This window comes from Telopea speciosissima, chromosome 10 (genome assembly GCF_018873765.1).
Source record: "Telopea speciosissima isolate NSW1024214 ecotype Mountain lineage chromosome 10, Tspe_v1, whole genome shotgun sequence".
NCBI classification, from domain to species: domain Eukaryota; kingdom Viridiplantae; phylum Streptophyta; class Magnoliopsida; order Proteales; family Proteaceae; genus Telopea; species Telopea speciosissima.
The window spans coordinates 55,305,686-55,323,196 of record NC_057925.1 but is presented as its reverse complement, the minus strand read 5'-3'; the positions used below and the strand labels follow the sequence as shown (position 1 = coordinate 55,323,196).

Genomic DNA, 17,511 nt, shown 5'->3' with positions numbered 1-17,511 from the left:
ACAGATCAGATGTGTAAGAGGGTGCCTAAAAGCTTTCTAAATACCTGCCATATGCTAGATCAGGTGGGACTGACATTTTGTTGACAACTAACCTGTGTTTTGTTGTCAGGTGAATGTGAGAATGCAACAAAGTAAATCATAGGAGTGTGTGGATTGTAATGGAAGAAAATGAGACTCATTTTCCATAGTTTGTGTGGGGTGTTCTGAGGTCATTTCATGTGAGGAGGAGAGAGATAGACACAGAGGTGTTAGCATACCTTACCTTCCCTCCGTGGCTCAAAGAACATTTTCCTTGAACAAAATCTAGTAAATTTGCGTCCTGGAAAGGTGTAAATTTTTAGAAGAAACTTTGTCTAAATAATCCAGCACTTGGAAAGCGGAAAAAGATGCACATTGTTTTGTGATCTCATGACACCCGAATGTGATCCGATTCTTGAATAGGAAATGACCATGATCCCGATTCTGGTCAGTCCAATAATGCTGATTCATGCCAAGGTAGCCTAGAAAGGAGGCTAATAATAATTTGCAGATCTATTGAAAGGATTATTAAAATTTCTTATTTGTCCCTATAGAGAGTGAATGAATTTTATTCACTATTTACTTTTGTTATCTTTAAAAGTGGGTAAAGTAATCTGAGTGTAGGGGTAATTTTAGGAATTTGAATTTAAGAGGAATCTAATGGAAGTACCATGCAAACAAGGGTAAAATAGTAAGAAAAATAAGAAATGAAACACCTTGGAGAGTGAAGATTGAATACATTAGAATCTCTTTTTCTCGAATCTCAATAATTAGATATGTAATATATTCAATCTTCATTCTGCATTATGTTTCATTACCTATTTTTCTTTCTATTTTACCTTTGTTTGTATGGTGCTTCCGTCAGATTCCTCTTAAATTCAAATTCCTAAAATTACCCTTACACTTAGATCATTTAACCCACTTTTGAGGACAACAAAAGTAATAGTGAATGAAATTATTCATTCTATATGGTGACAAATAGAAGGACCAGAAAAATAACATATTTTTGAAAGGCAGTGCTCTTCTTAATCATACCTCAACACTATTCAATTTTATTGAACCCAAAAAAAAATAAAAAAAACACTTCAATTTTATAACGTGGGAAATAAAAAAGAAAATGATCGAATTTTACCTCCGCCCAAGGGGACTGGGACCCCATTCATTGTGGGGTGGGAGAAGGTGGGAAATGGCATCGGGAGGGTATTTTGGAAACATACTAAAATCCTACAGGGGTTTCTGAACCCTAGGATGATGGGTGAGTTGTCCTCTATGGGTGGAGGACAACTTTCTTCAAAAAAAAAAATTTTAAAACTCTTGCATACAAGACTTTTTGTTTTTTCTTTTGAGGTAAAATTTAGAGGAGTTTGGAAATCCTGAGGCATGGTTTTTAACCACAGAAAATTTTACGAACTTAGCTAGAAGTTAAATGTAACCTTGTTACCAAAAAACCATACAAAATTATAGACTTGTGGTAAGAATTTACACAGAAAAAAAAAAAAAAAAAACTTTTTATCAAGTGAATTTCTTTCCAGCCTTTTCCCTTTTTGACCATTTGGTTGATGCCATCTTTTGACCTCAAACTAAAAATAGATCAAGTTTTATGCCCTACCTAATAGTATTTTGGAAAAAAGGAAAACTCATGGCTATACTTTATTCTTTATAACTTTACTTTTGACTTTATGAACATATTTCTTCAAAAAGGAAAAAATTTTGATGAACATTTATAGGAGAGGGTTGGGTATGCCGACAGTTTTTGATACGTTAGCAATATACATCAATCATAGGACTGAATACAAGAAGGCAATGAGATCTTTTCCAAAAAGGAAGGAGGGAGGATGACACACGTTGGGCATCTTGACTGCGTGTCCAACATTTTTATAATATTTATTTATGTAATAAGATAGAATTTTTCAACAATTATTCAAAAATAAAAAATGTAGAAAAACTCTACTTGAGAGTGTATGGCTTACGTTTAAACACATGGAAGACGAAATGTCTGCCCCCATAAAATGTGCAAATGATGCTTCACTTGATGCCCCGAACCGCTCTCCATTGGCCCAGTGCACGTGGGAGCAGAGCCACACTCCTTGACAGTGAACACTTCAAAAAAAAAAAAAATTTAATCTAATTGAATTGTGACGTCATAGTAAAAAGAAAGATGCGGACAAGTTGGATGGATTTGGGCCTAATGCTGGCCGGTGGGTAGGCCCAACTACCCAGCTATGGCTCCTTACCCAACTTACCCATTATTAGATGACGTGGCACTTTACCCCATTCGAATGACATACTTAATTTAACCATGGTTAAGCTTTGTGAACTAGATTACTAGACTACAGCTTTTTCAGACAATGACTTAAACCTTAAACCAAGGTTTAACCACAGGTGTCTCTTGAGTCTTGAGTGACTCATGACTCATGGGAAACATAATTAAGGCTCAGAGGCCACAATTTCTATTGCAATAATCAAAATCGGAAAACCGAAACACTCGAGAGCGCCGCTCTGCGTCGTTGTTCCGTTCTTATCTATTCATCTGTCAGGAACCCTAGTTTTCCTTCATCTTATCATCTCTCGTTCGAAGGATTCATTACCTTCGGTATCCACTGAATTTTCAGGAACAATTTATTTGTTCATGCTAGATTTTGGTCCTGGAATCTTGTTCCTCGAAGCACTGTTTTCTTTCGGTGTATTTTGTTTCTTTTCCCGGAACATGAAATTAGTTCGTGGCTTGTGCTGCAGACCTTGAATCTGTTGTTGAGGTGGCATTGGTTTGACAAGATCGGTTCGTGGAAGCTGGCGGTTGTGATCATCTTTTGGGTTTTGATACTGTAACCATCAATTCTTTCTTCTTCAGGCTTCTTTTATGGGCTTTGTTGCAATCTCATCGAAAGCGTCAAAATTTTATACGCTCGGTGGAGTTCAAGCTACGAGTTTCTCGTCGGAGGCTTCGATTGGTATTCATCCTTTGAAGAATTCTCTTGTAGATCGTTCGAGGAGGAATTGCCGTTTTAAGCAGTCAAAAATCAAATTTGAAGATATCTTTCGTGTTTCGAATAACGATTGGACTCTTGGAGGTTGCTTCTGTTTCGAAGAGATTCCTGTTTATTCATAGGGTCATTGTTGAATAACAGAAGTCGCCCAACGGGGGAAAAGGAGATAATTACTTGTACTCATTATCTTTTCATTTTAATTTTTTGAAGTTCAATATCAAGTCCTTATTGGGGGGCTTTTTACGGCCTTTCAATTTTCTGCAATTGTTCTTTTCAATTTCTCTTACGTTTAGAGCAGAGGGGAAAAAAAGGAAAAGGAAACATGGCTGTTTACTATAAGTTTAAAAGTGCAAAAGATTACGACTCTATTTCTATTGACGGTCATTTCATATCAGTTGCGAATTTGAAAGAAAAAATATTTGAATCCAAGCACTTGGGCAGGGGTACGGACTTTGACCTCATGGTCACCAACGCCCAGACTAATCAAGGTTGGTCCTTTTTCCTAAGGTTTTATGGATACATCTTAAATATTAGCATAACTTTATAGGTCATTGTGCGTTTCGTCACAATTTTTTACTTTCCCAAGTTTCAGTAGTTGTAGCATCTTAGAACTAGCTCGGACCGAGGCATGCTCTTCTTCTGATTGGTGTATTGATAGTTGTTGATCAATATACAACTGGATACTACTCAGAGCATCTGTTGGGCGCGAGAAGGCTTGGGATTTTGGCTGAGGGAGATTATGATTTGAAAATTTAAGGCCAGTTGCTGTCAGCTTTGAGGAGGGATTATGAGTTATGAGATCGTGCTTATAAATTGCATAGTTAGGTTGTTCATTCTAGGTTGATTTGGTGGGGTTTGGGACTATGTTTCAATCATTAATATGTTTGGTTACGTGGGTGGATTAATATCTTTGCAGTATTTTATAGACGTTCTGTTCTTTGATTTGCAATTTCAGAGTACCTTGATGAAGCCACGCTGATACCAAAAAATACTTCTGTTTTAATTCGTCGGGTTCCTGGACAGCCTCGCATGAACATTGTTGCTGAACAAGACGAGTACTATCTCAGATCCTTTAATCCTGACATGTCTTGATTGCTAGTTTTGTCTGGTTAAATATAGTTCTTCAGGCTGAATGTAGTTCTAGTTTTTATGGTCTCTGTTCCACTGTTTACAATGGAACTTGTCTCATTGCTTTAGCTTTCTACCATTCTTTAGTTGTTCTGGTACCTTTACCCCTCAAATATGTTCTTGCTTGCAAGGTAAGTTCTGAGGTTATGGTTGAGTTTTGCAACTTCTTGTTCGACTGCAGGTCTAGAGTATTAGAGAACAAGGTAGAGGATGCTCAACCTGTGAAGAGCAGCTACCCTGTGCCAGATGCTTCTGTCACAAGATTTGTAAGCATTAGTTAGTTTGTATCTCCGAGATATGATTCGGTCTTTGGGTGGTTTGAATAGCAAGCCTCTGGTACAATTATGTGAATATTTGTTTCATTGGATTTTACAGCCTGAGGAGTCAGAATGGGATGAATTTGGTAGTGATTTGTATGCCATTCCAGAAATGTTGCCAGTTCAGTCCAGAAATGCGGTCCAGGATGCTCCTCCCCAAGATAAAGCTGATGAGGATAGCAAGATTAAGGCTTTAGTTGGTACTCCTGCCTTGGACTGGCAGCAGTAAGATGTTATCCTTGTTATATAGCCTCATGTGAAACATTGATTGTTTTCTGCCGACAATATGGAAGTTTTTTATGTTTGAAATTTTAATTTGGATTTTTAGGCAAACTCAAGATGGCTTTGGCTCTGGTAGAGGCTTCGGAAGGGGTATGGGAGGAAGAATGATGGGTGGCCGGGGTTTTGGTAAGTTTTTAGTCTTATATTAAATTTTGTGGAATTTTAGTTTTAATTGGATATGTTAGGCAAGTTATGCCTCTAGTGAGTCTAAATTCTATGACTTTCATACTGAAGGCCGGGGTGGATTTGAGCGAAAGACACCTCCAATGGGTTACATCTGCCACAGATGCAAGGTGCCTGGTATGTTATAGTATTCTTCATGGTTCATGTTCTTCTTTTTCTACTCATTTGTTTTTTAGATTTTGTGTTGTTTAGTTATATTTTTACAGTGGGGTTTAGTATTCTAAATGTTAATGTATGAGTGTGTATGTGCTGTCCAGGGCATTTTATTCAGCATTGCCCTACGAATGGTGACCCTAATTATGACGTCAAAAGGGTGAAACCTCCAACTGGCATACCAAAATCAATGTTGATGGCTAACCCAGATGGCTCATATGCCTTACCAAGTGGTGCTGTTGCTGTTTTGAAGCCAAATGAGTAAGATATGTTTGCCACTTATCTTTTGTTGATGATCAGTTGTTTGTGCGGATTATGATCTGATTGCAATCTTTTGAAATAAAAACAGAGCTGCTTTTGAGAAGGAAATTGAAGGGATACCTTCCACTCGATCACTGACTGAACTCCCTCCAGAACTTCGATGCCCATTATGCATGGAAGTAATGAAAGATGCTGTTCTAACAAGCAAGTGCTGTTTCAAGAGTTTTTGTGACAAATGTAAGTGTTCCAGTGTTTAGCTGTCCACTATATGCTTTAATTATGTATTCCTAGCTATGCTGATCTCTCTTTCTTGATGTTAAAAGTTGCAACCTTATATACGTATAATTTTTCCTCTGCTACTAGCAAAAACTGGATGTAGGAGACAAAAGGAATGGCTGTGAAAGGGGGAGAACTGTTAAAAATTATTATAAATTTTAACATGATACTGTTTCTAGGAAAAGATATATTATAAATGTGTAATATTTCTCTCTTTCTGGAAAATAATGAATTTTTAATGGGAGGCAAAAGATTGAAATATTCCAACATTTCTATGTAAAACTGAAACTTGTCTTGCTCATTTAGTATAGAGCTAGCATTGTTCATCCTCTAGAATTACTCTTTTGTGTGGGGCCATTTCACCCAAGTGAAAAATGCTAAAGTAATGAGAAGAGGTTAAATCTCATTAGCATCCTGAGAAGTTTTGGGATTTGCAAAGTCTTTGTACTTGTATAAGTTTTGTATTTTGAAGCACACCCTTATCCATGTAATATAGACTGTTAGGAACAATTGGGAGGAGAGATATTTAAGGAGCTAAACTTTGATTTTACTCCTGTCCCAAAAAGACCATCTTTTTTTTTGGGTTCCCCAAATATTTGTTTATTATGGTAATTTGGTGGAGTCTTTTCACTTTTCCATAGTACCCACATTTAATCATTGTTGTTATATAGACATGGGGGTAGCAATGGAAAGAGAAGTTATAGTAGTCGGTTTTGATGCCAGGTCATGGAACAGATACCATGTGGTCTTACCTAATACATGTGTAGCTGGGGAGTTTGTTAGTAGGCAAGACGTGCTGCCGTTTTCAGTTTCAAGATGTTATTATGTGAGGGCACATCATTTTGACTCGTCTGGCCGTGCAATATTCATCAACATGAATCCAATTGCTGATATGCCTGGACATGTACAGGATGGGAGTGAGGCTGACCTTTGGATTATGGAATATATTCCCAACTGAACCATTCAGTGTGTTAAATGTGCTGTGCTTATGTGCAAAACCATTGAGTGGTTTTGCATAGCCAACACAAGAGTTAAGAGAAGCCTGTTTTTATGATTCTTATCTGCATGGTTGAATTAATTGTTATAAATGATAAGCCCTTTTTATCACAAGTAACGAGAAATAATGAGATCTGAAAATCTATTACTGCGGTATTCATATAATTGGCTATAAAATATGCTTAATAACATGCTCTATACTATCATGTAGTTTTTTGTCTCGCCTAAGACAAGAAACTACTATTACGGAGAACCAATTTGGTTTTATATCAGGAAGATTCACGACAAAAGCTATTTACTTAGGAGACTCGGAAAGATTTAGAGATTGCAAGGATCTCCATATGGTCTTTATTGACCTAGAAAAACTTATGACAAAGTCCCGAGAGAGTTAATGTGGCCACTACTAGAGACGAGAAGTGTTTCAAGTAAATATGTGGACATAGTTAAAGATATCTATACTGGTGTGATGACCAGTGTAAGATCTGTTGGGGGGGGTCAGGGTAGTCAATTCCCAATTGCAGTTGGGTTACATCGAGGATCAGCTTTAAACCCTTATTTGTTTGCACTTAACATAGAAGATTTAACCAAAGAAATTCAAGATCATGCCCCTTGGTGTATGCTTTTTGCTTATGATATTGTTCTAGTGGATGAAACAAAAGTAGGGATTAAGACCAAGTTGGATTTATCGAAATCAACCTTGGAATCAAAAGGTTTTAAGATAAGTAGAATGAAAACGGAGTATATGATTTGTAATTTTAGTTACACTTGGATGGATAATGAGGTGGTGAAAATTGACGACAGAGAGATTCTACAACGTGATTATCTTAGGTATTTGGGTTCAATTATAAATAAAGAAGAAGAATAGAGGATGATGTTACACAAAAAAATAAAATAGGATGTGGATGAAGTAGAGAGATGCATATGGAGTGTTGTATGATCGACTGTGTTCTTTTAAAACTTTAAAGGAAGATGGCTATTTCTTCAAATCAATGTGCGACATGACACAACTAGTCTATCACATTTTTAACAGATGCTATCACCTTAGTCATGTTTGTACTTTGATGAATATCAGCTCACTACTTATTAAAACTGCCTTGCCAGGGAAGACAAGCACCTGAGGAAGATGGAATCTAAAAAAGGTGTGGTCTCAAGGTTAGATAAGATTGTCCTTAGGATTGTGTGTGGATCTGTTTCCAGCTGATCTACGACCACCCTCAGTAGGAACATACATCCGTGATTACTTAATTTAATGCAAGTTTAACAAGATGAATAAGCAAACTGTGGCCCTGATGGTGGTTGTGGTGGTGGTGGTTGGGGGGTTTGCTTCGATCACTCCACTGGCATCACGAATCAAATTCAATGAATACAAGCGCTCTAGAATTCCACCAATCCTAATTCATCCTTTGATACTTCGTTTCTCTCTCGAATTCTGAAAGACTTGTTGTTTAGAAGCTGACTAGTCGACCCAGTAGCAGGGGAGAGGGACGTCCTTGTCGTCCTGGAAGGAGAGGAACTGCTTTAGGGTAAGGTCCCCAGCTTGATGCACTGCAAGTGCCCCTTCTTCTAGATAGTTAAACCCAATGTAACTGAGATGAGGATGTTATAAAGTATGCAAAGAATGAATAAATTAAAGCTGATTTGGGAGTAGCTTTGTTACATGGATAAGCTATGAAAAAATCGTTTGAGGTGATATGGCCATGTACAATGGGCGTTTAGATGCTCCAGTAGGGAGGAGTGATTGGATTTAGATTGAAGGAGCTAAAAGAGCCAAGAGCAGACCTAAAATGACTCCGGGAGAAGTAAAAAACAGACATGCATAATTTGGGCCTTGTATTAAGCATAGTTGTCACGGCGTCACGGCGATCCAAGTCGGTGGAAGGGTGTCACGTCGATATATCGACATGTCGCGCCATGGCGAGCATGTCGACCATGTTTAATTTTTTATTTTCTGTATTTTTAATGTCATTTAGTATGCTATAATATATGTCCTATAACATCAAAAATCAACATGAAAGTGTACTACACTACTACTAATATACTATGCCACTATGGTTTAATTCATGACAGTGTAACTAATATCCATTAGTGTATATGAAAGTATGAAAAATTGAAAATATAGATTAACCTATCAAATAATTGAAAGCAATAGTAAAAATCAAATGATAGGCTAACCTGTTTACTGAAGCTTGATAGCAATAGTCTTTCTTCAGTGTGTGTGATTTGGAGCAAAGCATCTAAGCTATTAAATGGTTTAAAAAAAAAAAATTTAAATCTAACTTTTATATGTACAAATATCGACTGATATGCCAACATATCGTGGTATGGCGTCCTGGCGTCGCCATGGAAGCCATATCGAATGATATATTTACATCCACCATGGCATAGCTCGATATGCCACCTCTCCCAGCGCCAGGACGCCATGGCGACGCCATGACAACTATGGTATTAAGTATGACTTTGAATAGAGCTGATTGGAGGGTATGGATCCATGTAGCCAACCCCATTTAGTTGGGATAAGGCTGAGTTGATTAGGGTATGTAGATAAAAATTGTAATCCTGTTATGAGATGAATACATTCATAATAGTAGCCAAAGTTTGAAGTCTCTCTCTTTAAGGTCTAAAAGGATCCATTTTGAAGATGAAATAAATGTCTTTGATTTAATCATTTGGACTCCCAATCCCTAAATTTTCTCTTTCTGACTGTTAAGCATTTGGGAGGGTTGAGAAGAAAGAGCAGTTTTAATAATAGTCTGTCAGGACCCATGGTCCATTCCCAAGCCCAATCCCAATTACTAGTCTGGCAGGGGAGAAGAGGCACTGACTACAGGTCTTTTTTTTTTTGGGTTTAAAAAAAATAAAGTATTGGCTTGTGCTATTTGTTGTTGACCAATGACAGACACCTTGTATCCTTGTTAGATGTTAATAGTTCTGTGATCTTTGTTACATAGAAATTTTACCTTTTACCTTTGTAGTTATGGAAACTTCTGCTAGAATCTGTGTATAAAACAATATAGATAATTGTGCATTGATGATTTATAATCCATATAGATGTAAGCAACAAACAATGGGACAGTTTAAAAGAGAAGTCAATGGCTGATCAATCTTTGTTAGATGAATCATATGTAGCGAGTTGGAGGCAGAAACTCCTAGTTTTGGTGTGGTGGAATCAGCTCTGGAAGTAGGATTGTTCTTCATCAGACAAAGCCCATCCTTGTCTTTAGATGATTGGAGGGGAGGGGGTTTAAATAGGTATAGGCACAGGAAAAGAAAGGAATGTGGTGTTCATTGAGAAAAAGGGGTAAGATTGTAGGGACTAGGCAGGAATCTTTATAGCTCACCAATCTCTGAAGTGGAAGAAGGGCATGGGAAGATCAATACATGGTTGATTCCTTGGTTTTGTTCTCCAGTAGAAGGCACTGATTCAGTACCAGAGATTTTGATAGTCTGTTTTATGTAACCTCTCCATCGTAGAACGATAAAGACAGGTTTGAGAGCTACTACCACAATCATAACCATAATTCATTTACTTACATGCTTGGTAGTACAAAATGAGTGCTATAACTCCTATAAGATATATTGAATTTCAAGCATAGTTGTCAAGGTGACCCAAGGCGGTGGAGGGGTGACAAGGCGCCCGCTCCTAGGAAGCATGGATCCCATCTCCTGCAAGAGCTGAAACTTAAAAGGCAATCCAAGTGGAGCAAGAGAGGGTTCATGAACACAGCTGTAGCCCTACAGTCCCATTGAGTGTATGGCAAGGGCAAACAAGTCCACCCAGAAGATGTATACTGCCTTTGTTTATTCGTTTAATTAATACATAAGGAGAATAGTACTGCAAGGGCAGTGGAGTGGAGACAGTAAATCAAACCAAGTAATATTAAATTAAATTTAACAAAGAAACCCAAAAGATAACGAGATCTTCTGATATAATCACAGCTCTCTCTCTTTGCCCAACATCTTATTGCCAGCTACTCGACTAGATAGGAAAAGAAAGCGATGACCAGAAAAGAAGTGGGGGAAAAAACGGAAAATAAGCAGAAGAAAAAAGGAGAGGAGAGATGAAAAACCAAAACAGAGAAGTAGGAAGACGGAGAAGAAAGAGAAGATAAAGAAAAACCAAAACATAGAAGAAGAAGAATGATTGTCGCCAACCAAGCTTTCCTCTCACAGAAAGTAAAAAGCAGCATTCGAGGTCGAGGATTTCAATCTGTTCTCACGTCTCAGGCCTCTTTTCTTCTCTTTTTTTTAGGCATGAGCCCAGCATGAGGGTTCTGTAAACAGCCAATAGTAATATTAAAAATAGAATAAAAAATCAATCAAAATTATATTTAAAGAAAAACACGCCTTGGACCTAAGGCGACTGCATGCCCACGCCTTACCCCTTGAAATCCGCCTTGTCTCCTAGCCTAGGTGACGCCAACTACGATTTCAAGATCCTGCTCATGACTTTTCCTATGATAATATATTTGACTGAATCATGTGCAACCTTTAGTGGGCAAACCTTGGCGCAACGTTAAGGTTGGTCCATTGTGACCAAGTGGGTGCGGTTTCAAGTCAGGAAACAGCCTCTCTATGAAGTGGAGGTAAGGCTACATACGTTATGACCCTCCCTAGACCCTGCAGTGGCGGGAGCCTTGTGCGCTGGGTACACCCTTTTTAATCATGTGCAACCTTTATTACAAACTGAGCCAAATATGTCCCCCAAAATTATAATCATTGTGTTTTCTGAACTTGAGGGACTTATTTGACCTTCCAATAAAATATAGAATCAAATAACGTAGTTTAAAGGCATCACCCTCTCTATAACCTTTTTATTTCCTTAGTTATTTTGACAGTGATATATGTATTGCTTGCTTTATTATACTATATATTTGGTATCCTTGTCTACAGGCTGAAATAATTGGTAGAGTGTTTGACCAACTTTTTCAGAGGTAGCATATTTAAAATAGAATTTATCATCCATTTCTACTTGTGGGGCTATGATATGATTTACGTGATTATACTTGTAAATAATGGAATATAGCTTGTTTTGGTTCTTCCAAGTCGTGCCCCCTACATTATGTTTGTCAAGTTCTGAGATTTGAATTTCTTGTGGAAATTTAATCAGGTATCAGGGACCATATTATATCGAAGTCGATGTGTGTTTGTGGGGCAACAAATGTACTTGCAGATGATCTTCTACCTAACAAGACACTAAGGGATACCATCAATCGAATTTTGGAGTCAAATAACAGCAGTGCGGAAAATGCGGGGAGCATGTCACAAATACAAGGTTGTTGAATGTCTTTTAGTGATGTGATATTTTACAGGTTGACTGTTTTAAAATATTTTTTTTTAATATAAACTGCCTTCTTTCTTTAGATATGGAATCTGCTCGACCTAAAGTATCGTCGCCTACTCTTTCTGCCACTTCAAAGGGAGACCATGTACTACCACCACCTAAGAATGTTACTCCATATTTGAAGGACTCGATGACTGAAAAGAAAGCCACCGTGAGTGCCCCACAGCCATATGTGGTGAAAGGTAGGACTACAAAAACCATGGATGTTTCTGAAGCTGCACGTGAGTCTGTAAGCATGAAGGAAGCAACATCCCAATGCAGTGCACCACTTCCTGAGGAAGAAGTACAGCAAAAGTTGCAAGCTGCTGATCCAGGTAAATAACTTAAGAACTATGGATGAATAGCTATCACTGTTAGTACAGCAAAAGTTGCAAGCTGCTGATCCAGGTAAACAACTTAAGAACTGTGGATGAGTAGCTATTACTGTTTGTCACACTGATGCGGCCTGAGTTCCTTTTACTCATTTCTCTCTTTCCAAGGATTGTGAAAGACGTCATAAGATTTTCTTAGTTGAAGCCAGGGTAATCAGTTATATTATTGACACTTTCTTTTGTTTTCAGGGAAAAAGAAGAAGAAGAAGAAAGCCTTTTTGCCGTTAAATGGTTTGTTCTTCCCACCGCAATGTTGTTCAGCCAAATTCTTCCAATGTCACATGTCCCATGATCTATCGGATATTAACGAAGAACTGTAAATTGCAACATAGAACTGTAAAAACCTAATAGGGCATGCAATTGATATTATCTGTAACAGGAAGAAGGGAAAAAAAATGCAAATGATTAAGCCTTGAGTTCAAGGTTTCTTGGGCTTTTGTTTTTTATTGTGAATTTTCAACTAAAGTAGGGGCTTTTTTGCAATTTCCATTATTCTCTTGTTTTTGCCAGAAAATTTTGACAAATGAATTCTTTGATGGTTGCAGCTGCAGATATGCAGTGGAGAACCTCTCAGGATTTTGCAGCTGAAAATTATATGATGCCTCTTGGTCCTTCGGCTTATAACCCATACTGGGCTGGCATGCAAATTGGGATGGATGGATACGCTCCTTACTCTGGTGCTATGCCCTATATGGGTTATGCTCCCAGCCCCTTTGATGTACCCTTCGGTGGAATTGTACCTCAAGACCCTTTTGTTGGAGGCCAAGGATTTATGTTACCTGTTGTACCACCCCAAAGGTTTGAACTATTGGGTGATGCTGTACTTCTTGGCACTTGAACTTTAGTTTTTGTTTCTTTGGTCAATCAAATTTTTATACGTGCCATTGTGGTGCTTTATTTTGTCTAGCACTTAAAATCTACGTATAAAACTTCAAAATTTTCAGGGATCTCTCAGAATTAGCGATGGGCACAAACCCAGTACCGCCAATCATGAGTAGGGAGGAATTTGAGGCTCGGAAGGCTGACCTGAGGAGAAAGCGTGAAATGGAGCGACATGGTGAAAGGTTTGATGCTTTAATTTTACCTTTGAAGGGCTAGTCTCGACCATTACTTTAATGAAATTATGCATAGTTGTCATTCCAAAGTGCTTTAGATGTTAGCTATGTCTCCTGTCCTAATTACCAAGTACTGATAATTTTGAAGCTCATCTACAAGTTGAGTTCTGCATTTCGAGATAGTATAGTTTCTTATTGCCTGAGACTGACAGTGAAAGTAGTGTCAGAATTTTCCTTTTCTTTTATAAAAATTTCCTTCAAAAATTGTATTGAACTTGAAGAGTGGTGTTTTCTTATGCAGCAGGGAATGTTCTAGGGAACGAGGAGGTGGTAGGGAAGTTAGCAGCAGTGGTGATGTTCCTTCAATGAAATCTAAACCTGTATGTCTCTTTTATTATTCAAACTTGGCTTGTTCCTCTCTATTCATGTGTACTTCATGGTTGTTGGTGTGTTTCATGCATTATGGAAATTTGGCACGAAAACACTGTTTTTCATAATTTTCTTTTCTCTAATTTTTTTCTCCGAAGAGAAAAAAGAAAAAAAAAAGGCGGCGTTTTGTTGCTGGGATCAAGACTCCTCCACCAAAGACTTACTGATCTTCTAGAAGATCAAGAAATGTGAGGGTATTACTTGTGTAGATTTCCATTGAGACTACACACACAATTGATTAAGAGTCGGGGCCTTATTGGGTAGGTTGTACAGTCTAATATCCTGGGCCCTGGCTGCCATTGGGTGTTAATTTGTCACATAGACTTGAGAGATTTGCTTCCAAGTTCATTATTTTGGAGTTCCTGAGTATACTTGTCTTTCAGTGGACCAATTGAAAGCACAAAGCTTGGTATTATGTAAGACACTGTTTTGCATGACCTGCATGAGGCGGTTGACCTCTGTTGGCAGTTGGGCCATCTGCTGGCATTGAGGTTTTAATTAGGTTTGTGGCATTAGTGATGATTTCAGAATCTTGAGTCCTGCAGCATGAAATTGTGGAGTTATCTGGTACACTGTATAATGTTATACAGTAATTGAAATGTGCTCGGTGCAGGAAACACAGCTATATTATATTAAGGTCGATGTTCTCTGTGCTACAGCACAGGCTGCAGCCAGACACATGGGGCCGGTATTTCCTCCATTCAAGGGGGTGGGGTGGTCATTTTGTCCACTCCCCATGTGTCTGGGCGCAGCCTGCCCCCCCTAGCACAGAGAACATTTTCTCATTATATTATTTCATTAGAGTAAAAAGTATGCACTCTTTTTTCTACGATGTGGGATTAGCTTCATAACTAAGTATTAGCCGCAGAAACTTGTGCATTCTTTGTAGGCACTAGGACTCTGTTTAAACCTGTGGAAGGCATTGAATGGAACAATTATGAACTCATCTCTGTCATCATGGCGATGTTCATGTCTTCATGAAAGTAACAAGTGGGTCTTGTTAAGGGTTTTCATGAAATGAGCTATTTTTTTTATCACATTCAAGTGATGACTTGGGATGATTGAGTCCTTATTGGGTGAAGATGTTGTATACCCCATTTGATGCAAAACCAAAATGAAATGCTTTCATTATAGCCCATCATTATAATTGGAAATTTCTTTTGGGTTTTAATATGGAGATTTTTCAAGGATGAAGCAGTCTAGGTGGACAAGGCATCCACCAGTTTCTCATGTCATTTATGTGTACTTTTCACTAGGGTCCAACACAGGGATGAGAATTTAAGAAACTTAGGTAGTGTTTGGTTTGCGTTCCAAGTCGATTTGCATTCTGGGATGATAAAAGTAATTGTTTTTATTGTCAAAGAATGTGAAATTGAAGTAGAGTGCATTCCAAGAATGCATACCAATCACAGCCTAAATAATGGTCTAAATCGTTAGTATGACTAAAGTGTGATCATCTCTGCGTTTGGCACTGTTGGTGAGCCAACATGGGTAATAGTTTGCCTAATGGCAATAGGTTAAATGATCCTGCCATGGTTCGTTATAGTGCCAATGCTAACGAAACAATTGCAGATATTGGGTCTTTTAGGGGTACAATTTGGGATGATAATATTGATTAATAAAAGTAAATGATGCGATTTAAAATAATAGGGATAACCCAATTAACCTATCTAACCCCTAAAGTCCACACAATTGGTTAGAAGAGAGATGAGAATCTAAAAAATAACCAGCATGGGAGAGTACCCGGTCAGTACTCATTATTCATCTTCATATTTTGGGGGAAATTATGGGATAGTTTAATGGTTTAAACTAATGCTGCTGGCTTTTAAGTGGCCCCTGTTTTTTTTTTTGGATGAAATAGAAAATGTATAGATATATATATATGTAGTGTTAGTGGGCCCTGTTCTTTCTTCCTGATTATATGGCAAGTCGGGATGGGTAACGATTTGTTATCCATATTTCCAAACAGTACTTAATTGTAATTTTGTTTGTTGTCATTCCAAACAGATGTCAATGTCCCGTGTTGTAGGCGCGGCGGATCGGCCCCACCACCGCTTCCTTCATGAACGAGCCGAGAGACCGTCGAGTCCAGTACGGTTGGGGCCTAATTCTGACTTAACTCGGTTCGAGAAGAAGAGATCGGAGCACCACCATCCCGATGACGATTACCATGATCACCGCCACCACCGTGTTAATGCTCCAAAGGCATCAGCTGCGGTGGCGCCCAACAAGGTTGGCGCGGAGGACCGCAAGCACAAGGGCAGCGTTTTCTCTCGTATTAGCTTTCCCGAAGGAGGAAGTAAGAGAAAGCTGTCGTCTTCTGTAGGGACTAGTAAGGAAGTTGTCGCCAACGGGAATAATAAGGGCTACGAGCCCTCTGCATCTCCTCATAATAGGCCATCGTCAAATGGGTATCGTGACGGGTTGAAGCCACCGGTAAAGGGTGCAGCGGTGGTGTCGTCATTGAGTGCTGGAACAGTAGTAGGACGGAAGAGCGTTGTGGACCACGACTCGAGCGATGACGAGCGACATTTCAAAAGGAGGCCATCCCGGTATCAGCCGTCACCACCGCCCATGGAATGGGAAGATGAAGCCCGGCCATCTCGAAGCTCAAGAGAACAGGAGCGAGAGCAAGATGGAGATCGCGGAAGAGACCATCACCGCGAGTATGAACGTGAACGGGGACGCAGCAGCAAGCACAGATAAGAATGGCCCAAGTACTGGTTGTCCACATATCTCTGTTTCTCTCTTCCATGGATGCCCAAACGGCTCGGAACTCTCGGAGTCGCACAAGGAACGTGAACGAGAGAAGGAAACAGCGCTAGCTGTATACCCCCCCCTCCCCCCTTTTAATTCCCAATGCTTCATATGCTCATGATATGGAAATTCTTACTCTTTCCATAATTAAAAGAGAGAATAAATCAAATAATTTTTCGTCTGATATTTTGGCTCATTTAATTACATGTTTTGTATAAGACTTTAAGCTGTCAATACTTGTCTCGTGTGAAGAGAGAGGGGGGGGGGGAGTTGGAATTGGCAGTTGGCACCTGGTTAGAGTCCATGGTTACAGCCAATGGTTTAAAATCCAGAAACCTGATTAACTTGATGGCCCAGCTGATTAAAGTAGATAGGCGATCTTGCTGAGGCCATGCTATCTGGTATGCTGCTTTCAGATAGGCTTGATTTCTTGTCTTACATCTGATGTAAGATTTTTTTTAATTCACTCAAGAGAATGTGGAGTAAGTAAGTAAAATTGATTAATGTGTTTATTTCTCTTTTAAAAAAAAAATTTTTGATTTTTTTTTTCTTTTCTTGGCATCGAAACATATTCTAAATTAGTTCATTTAACGGCTGTGTCATCAATAGATAGCGAAGGAGATGGCGTAACCTTTTGGAACTGTTTCAGTCTTCCAAAAATCTGAGAGTTTTCTATGGAGAGCCTGCACGAATGGATTGGTTTCGTGTTCAGCGTTGATACGTAGATAAGTTCCAGTTGATGGTCACTGCCAGCAGTGTGGTGCGGCTTGTGAATTGATTGATCAGATCTTACACTCTTGTCCATTTGCTCCGACTGTTTGGTTGGGTTGCTGTCTTTCTTATGTGTTTCCAAGTGGTAATGAAGTTCAAGTGTACAAATGGATTGATGGCTGGTCTTCTTTCTCAGTTCATGGAAAAACAGTTACAAGAGAGTTGGCATCGCAATGTTCCTTCACT

General features: G+C 38.8%; 1 protein-coding gene across 1 annotated transcript; it reads left to right on the top strand.

Moving 5' to 3' along the window:
- Positions 1 to 2,876: 2,876 nt before the first annotated feature.
- Positions 2,877 to 16,598, top strand: LOC122643765 (E3 ubiquitin ligase PARAQUAT TOLERANCE 3-like). The gene is made up of 15 exons (XM_043837347.1): positions 2,877 to 3,493; positions 3,961 to 4,060; positions 4,315 to 4,399; positions 4,509 to 4,675; positions 4,779 to 4,858; positions 4,967 to 5,032; positions 5,173 to 5,329; positions 5,418 to 5,566; positions 11,709 to 11,873; positions 11,963 to 12,256; positions 12,503 to 12,544; positions 12,859 to 13,111; positions 13,258 to 13,377; positions 13,670 to 13,748; positions 15,805 to 16,598. The coding sequence occupies exons 1-15, from the start codon at positions 3,328 to 3,330 to the stop codon at positions 16,501 to 16,503; spliced, it is 2,622 nt and encodes an 873-aa protein (XP_043693282.1). The 5' UTR covers positions 2,877 to 3,327; the 3' UTR covers positions 16,504 to 16,598.
- The last annotated feature ends 913 nt before the right edge of the window (positions 16,599 to 17,511 follow it).

Coding starts and splice junctions, on each gene's coding strand:
- LOC122643765 (XM_043837347.1), top strand. CDS start 3,328: ATGGCTGTTTACTATAAGTTTAAAAGTGCAAAAGATTACGACTCTATT. Junction 5,567..11,708: donor CAAGAGTTTTTGTGACAAAT/GTAAGTGTTCCA, acceptor AAATTTAATCAG/GTATCAGGGACCATATTATA. Junction 11,874..11,962: donor GAGCATGTCACAAATACAAG/GTTGTTGAATGT, acceptor TTCTTTCTTTAG/ATATGGAATCTGCTCGACCT.